Source organism: Lepidochelys olivacea (assembly GCF_965140295.1).
Source record: "Lepidochelys olivacea isolate rLepOli2 genome assembly, chromosome: 1".
Taxonomy (NCBI): domain Eukaryota; kingdom Metazoa; phylum Chordata; order Testudines; family Cheloniidae; genus Lepidochelys; species Lepidochelys olivacea.
In genome coordinates this window covers 255,756,030-255,762,364 of record NC_140411.1, presented here as the reverse complement: position 1 = coordinate 255,762,364, position 6,335 = coordinate 255,756,030, and the positions used below count along the sequence as shown (strand labels likewise).

At 39.6% G+C, this 6,335-nt stretch overlaps 1 protein-coding gene across 2 annotated transcripts in view; it reads right to left on the bottom strand.

The window, feature by feature from the left end:
- Positions 1–1,498: 1,498 nt before the first annotated feature.
- The window catches only part of PWP1 (PWP1 homolog, endonuclein), a 39,811-nt gene continuing 34,974 nt past the window's right edge, over positions 1,499–6,335 (bottom strand). For both annotated transcript variants that reach the window (XM_084630599.1, XM_084630600.1), the window contains 4 exons: positions 5,708–5,798; positions 4,732–4,853; positions 4,287–4,392; positions 1,499–3,171 (listed from right to left, as the gene is read on the bottom strand). In XM_084630599.1, coding sequence (XP_084486725.1) covers positions 3,056–3,171; positions 4,287–4,392; positions 4,732–4,853; positions 5,708–5,798 — 435 coding nt within the window. In that variant the 3' untranslated portion in view covers positions 1,499–3,055. The remainder of the gene's footprint in view (positions 3,172–4,286; positions 4,393–4,731; positions 4,854–5,707; positions 5,799–6,335) is intronic.

Genomic DNA, 6,335 nt, shown 5'->3' with positions numbered 1-6,335 from the left:
TGCTGCACTCCTAACCCAATTCTGCCTTTGTAGGGCTTGCTGGTACTGTCCCCATGCGGTTAAGCATTATACACAAACGTTATTTTGAAAAACTGTCATTTCAGAGCCAGTTTGATAAAATGGCTGCTGAGAGCCTGTCAACCAGGTTGAATTTAACATCAAGCATGGCAAAAGGAGCGCTCTGGTGATTCTTAACAGTCAATTACTTGAAAACTGTAGAGCTTCCTCTGGGAAACAACAGTTTGAAGAGAGATATCACAGCTGAGGAAGAGTGACCTGCACTACGAATAGGAACTTTGCTGATATGTCTCCAGCCCGAACTTTGATTTTGTTACGTCCCAGCCCTTGCCTGTATCCCTTGTAGGCACTTTACATGGTTAAAGATGTACAGAGCCTGGTGAAAATGCAATGAGTAGCTGCTGAACTAATCATAGGTGGGGTGGGGTAACAGAATGCCTATATGTATTCAGGCTGTGGGACACAGTGGGGGCAAAATGAGTGGAAAGAGGATGTACTGTGTAAATGAGTATCTACTCGGGTTTTGTTTACAGAAGTTGGCAAGGGGTCAGACCTACAAAGGTAGTTAGATGCCTGCAATCCACCATTCGCCTTCTATCTAAACTCATGTGGCATCTAAAGTTTCCCTAGGTGACCCAAGTTTCTGCCTCTGGGCAAGCAGCTGGATGACTTTTATACCTCAGGCCCAGCACGATTATCAAACCACGGGAAGTTAGATCTTCCAATCACAGCTGGGTGGGTATGCTCTGGGCAGCCCATGGTGGCAGTATGTTTACATGGCAAAAGCACCTGGAAAATAAATTCAAGCTGGAAGTGCAGCACACCCTTAGTTTCTGAAAAGTCCAGGTATTTTTTACAGTAAGCACAACTGCTTTGGAGAAACATAATTTGCATCTCAGCCACTAAAGGAGCATAGGATTAGCAAACACTCCATTATATGAAAGACAGACTATCCATAAGCATAAAGCCTTTGAAAATAGGCACTTAACTACTTCTACACTTCCTACCTTGAAAAGCAGAAAGTAAAGTTCACTTGTACAAAAGGAGATCCCTTGTTAACTGAATCTAGGTGCACAAACAAAAGCAGATTTTACCTACTGATTGATTTTTTTCCCCCCTTCCAAAAGTTACAAGACAATTAGCTGAAAACATAATAGTATTAATTGACAATACAGTACTTTCTCAACTCCTGGGGGCTTAAATATACATCATCAATTAAAAAAGGGCACCAGTGACCCAGCCCAAGGAGTATGGAATTTAATAAAAGTTTGCTAGTTTGTTTTTAATCTATACTGATAAAGCTAAAGCAGTACAACTGCCCTATGTACAAAGTTATTCTCGCATGGGAAATAAGCTGCATGTCACCTTCGTGTAATTACAACCGCACTAGGGCATATACTGGTATAAGTCAGTATATTGGTAAAAACAAACAAAATACCACACAGCCTATCCTCATTTTAAAAAGAAACCAGAAACTGAATTTGTCACAGATCATCATCCCAGAAGCGGAAACTTTATTGTGAGATATTGGCAACCAAAAACCCCACCATCTAGCCAAACCTAAGTGACAGAAAGATACTTTAATAAGAAGACTGGAGTCAAGACAGAATGAAACAATGTCAGGACTACAGGTTAGGGATGGACTACTTGGGGGGGGGGGGGGGGGAATCCAGTGATCAGTACTCCTCTGGAGTATACAAGAAGAACTAAAGCACACAGGGGGGCAAGCTATGGCAAGAACAGACAAACGTGAGAGTTCCTGCTTTGATCAGCAAGCTAGAGGTTGGGACAGGACAGCAAGTCCGCCACCCCAGCCAGCCAGCCAGCACTGGGATAAGTACAAACCGCCCTTTTTATTTTTATCCTGGCAGGATTTACTTTGGTGTGTCTTTCTTATTTTAAAATGGCACATACTGAAGCAGTGTTGTTTAAAGATTAAGTACACACCACGTAGAGCTTTCCATTATGCACACTTCATATCCATTAGCTACTGCTATCCTAACCCATGCCATAATTAGGCAAACCTAATTAGAGACTGTTTAAAAGCCCTCTCTGTGTTCCCTCCAGTTTAATAAGAATGTGGGATAGTTGCATGTGTTTAGTAGTCTAAGATACTGTATTTAAAGAATACCCATAACTTTGCGTAATGGCCAAAGCCTGTGGCTGGTTATGAGTTTCATATTCTAAGACTATTTCAGGTTGGTGATCTTTTATTCACAGCCAAAGATTTCTACAACCCCCCTTCCATTTACTTGGGGGAGAGGGCGGGGGGGATGTATCAATATCACAACAATAAATCTGTGTAGTTTGAGAAGTTTACAGAATAATTGATGTTGAAGGGTTAGGGAGTGAGATTTTCTTTATATGGTAGTTTTACAGTGCTTCACTTTTGAGTGCCCTCAATTGCCTTTCACCTCCCTCCCCCTAGCGGTTGCCATCCACCAGTTGAAAAACACTGTTCTAAGAGATTTAAAATAAGATGTTAATCTTTCAAAAGCGATACTGGAAATTTGTTAAACAGTCCATCCTCAGATTACTCTGGGGGAACTTAAGCATTGTTTGACTACTTACACTAAAAGTGTTTTTGTTCAGCCCTTGACTTAAATACGAGGGCAATTTTCAGTTGAAGTAGTTTTCATTTGTAACTAAAAAGAAATCCATACTTATTACAATCCTTTATACACACTCTACAGTAGCACAGTTCTTTCCTGCCAAATTATATAGATCACTTTACAAGTGAAGTTAGCACATCACATGTGTGTTTGTAATCCCCATTTCAGTGCTAGGTAAAGTAAGGTGCCTCTTTTCCAAGTTAGTGAGAGGCAGGGACCCATAACTTCTGACTCCTATCTCTTAACCACAAGACCATGTTTTCCTCCCATAAGATGAAAAAAAGCTGCAGATTGCAGGAAACTTGATACACTTCCATAAACACTTTCCAAACCAGTGGGTGCAGAATACATATTAACTGAGGTCCAAAAGTATACTCTGGTTTGATGTTTTGCATTTATATACTATCTGTGTGAGGTTTGATCCGTCATGATTCCATTTCTGCTTCTGGACTTTTGCTGCTACTGCTGGCAAAGGAGCTGCTAGTTGCAGAGTTTGTATTAGCAGCTACCAGCCTCTCTCTGCTTCCAAAAACTTCATTCACTGCAACGCAAGAGATTACATAAATGCCAGTATCCTGGAGAGAAGATCACTACAGCAGCTAGAGCATGGTTTACAGTAATGAAATGGGAACCTTAAACTTAGTCGAACAGTCTTGAAAGCTTTTTTTCAACCAAGAGGGTTTAAGTTTTATATTTCAAAGCAAAGAAATTATGCTAACTAAGTACATTAAGAGGAAGGCATGGTTCTTCTCCTGCACAGAGCCGCTGGCTGCTGTTCTGTGGTCATGTTGCAAATGGTCTGTGATTGTTCTATCTGAAGAGAAGTGTGAGAAAGGCAGGTTGTTTCCTATGTACTTAAGTGGTATCCACCTACTCACACTTGGAGATAGGCTAAGTTTTGCATAAGGTGTTATGCTTAAAATTTAATTCTGGTTTTAGGGTTTAGATTTTCATTTGATTTTCTGCATGCCTTTTAAAAGGTAGATCCATCATCACTACCGTTTATAACATGATAAAACTATACAATTGGGCATGCGGACAAAACTAGTCCAACTGTTGCAAACCACAGCCAAAAGTTTTTTTGCATATTAAAAGCCAGTGGTTCTAGAGACGAAATATAAAAAGTAACTGAAGATCTTCAACCTCAGCCATGCAGCCAGCATTTAAAAAAAACCAGTACATTAGACAAATGAAAAGAATAAGCTAAACCAATGTCACCTTTGTATACACCTTGAAAGAAAATACATAATTTTTAACAAACATTGGAGGCTTCACTTCAAATTCTTAACCAAAATGAACTTTTTTTTTTTTTTTTTTAAAAAGATTCACACTTTAAAAAAAAGGAAAAGAACAGAAAAAAAAAGCAGGATTCCAACACTTTCGTTGCGAGACTGCAATGCCATATTTCAAAGCATGAGATCAAGGCACCTGTTCCACTTAGACTGAAACCTCATCAGGACAGGGACTAATCTACCCAAAGTGCGTGGCATACTGTTAGCAGCAGAAAAAACATAACAGGATGCTGGATACACCTCATTACCCACTGGAAGCCTGCAGTTCTCTCAACCACCTTGTTGCTTCGTTTGATGTATTACTGAATATGCAGTATATTAGGGAGAAGAAATGGAACCCTGAAACTGATTAATGAGATGTTACCTGCAGAAATACTGCTTATATCCCAGACTCGAAGCCCTTCTCTCTCCCCTCCAAAGGCATAGACAAATGGCAAATCAGGGCAACAAGCTGCGCAGAAGAGAACACCCTAGAGGAAAAAAATATTGTTTTAATGTCCAAAAAAAGGTCACCTTAACACCCCTTGACAGAACAACTTAAACAAATGTAAGGCCCTCCTATGCCTCTTCAAAACTGATTTTGAATGATTTTTAAAAAATAATTGCCTTTTCTGGCCCAGGATTTAAAGCAGAGGCTGCCAGTCATGTGTTGAATTGTGTGATGTACTAACAGTACCCAGGACAAGATGCCCAATTCATGTGAAGTGTTAAGGAGAACAAGACAATGAAGCCTGGTTAAAATCAAAAGTGAGCTTTATTAATCATGGTTTATACTTAAACTTTCTTAGAATGACGTATAAGCTACTTACCATTTTCATATCCCTGGAATGGATCAGACTTGGTTTGTCTCCCAATATATCCCAAATTTTCACATATTTGTCAGCAGATGATGTCACAAGGCACCCTTTGATCTGACTGCTTAATTGGAGTCCTGAAAAGTTAGAACAGATCAGTTTAAAATCACCATTTAATTGTTACATATTTTTCTTCCCTGTGTAACATTTTAAAGGGAAGTCAAAAGAACCTCATATTCTCCATGTGCCTTAAAGGAAGGACTGGGAGACCAATAGAAACATTGTGCGCCCCCCCTCCCCCCACCACACACACACACACAGTGGGAGAAGCAGGGATCCTTCTGGGTGTGAAAAACCTTCAGTGCCCCTTTCTCCTCTGGCAGTAACCAGGACCTCTCAGATGGCAATCATTGCTCAATCCTCTCCTTCCAACTGCTAATTCCTTACTTCATGGCTTCTCTGACAACTGTCCAGCCTCATGGCCTCCTCTTTCAACTATCAGAGAGGCACTTCTTTTTGTTATCCCAGACTATGTGCTCATTTTTGAGTCAGTTGCAGAGTGTGTACGTGTTAGTAATAATTATCACTGGCCCAGAGTGTGAGAGAGATTATTAATCTAAAAAACTAAAATACAAAAAAGATCAATGGTGTTTCTTTTGTTTTTGCAGAATCCTCTTCATGCAAGAATATTTTTGTGCAAACTACTTCATTCAAGAATGTGACCCAAACCAGTGATATTTGCTTTGACATTTTTATTCATGCAATTCTATGAGAAAAATGCACAATGGTCAAAACATACATCCCTTAAAATACAACTCGACCAAGAGGCCATTTAAATGGCCAGCTACCATGGTTAGTACTTAAGGTTTTTGCTAAACAAAAGACTGCCTCTCTCAAACAAGTTCATATTTACTTAACTATTTAAAAGACTTATTCCAACTACATGTTAATGGGCACGTTTTACATATAAAAAGGAAGATATAAACTTTACCAGATACTTCCTCATCATGAGCTTTCAGAGTAAAAAGTGGCTTATCGGAACGAGCATCTAGACAGTACACAAAGCCATCTTCTGTGCTAGCCTGGGGAAAACATTACGTTGTCAAAAGAAATTGCCGTATCAATTCACTAGAAACAGCCTAAGAATTAAGCATCCAATCTAAAGTTTGTAAAATCCATCAAAGTCAGACTTTATATTACAGTATCCTGAACAAGATGAGAACACATTTCTTAAACAAGAAACTACGCTTGATTAAGCTTGCACTTAAATAGCTTGCACAGCTGACATGCCGCATGACTCAAACACTAGGTAATGGGATATGTGATGGAAAACACCTGTGTTCACAGCCGCCGCACTATTATAATAATCTTTGTACAAGGTATGCCTTGTGATGTATTTGAAAACTCAACTTGCTGATCAGTAATATCAAGGTAAAGTGCATATAGCAACATTATAGGTAAAGTTATGAACATAAGCTAAAATCATGCCTGAAGTACATTTCCCAGACAAGTCTTTGACAAGGAAAGGAGGCAGGGACTAAGATCTGCATGTAAACAAAGAAACAGCATGGCGTCTCCTTCTTTCAGCAGACTGCCTGTCTCCCGTTCTCAGCTGGAAA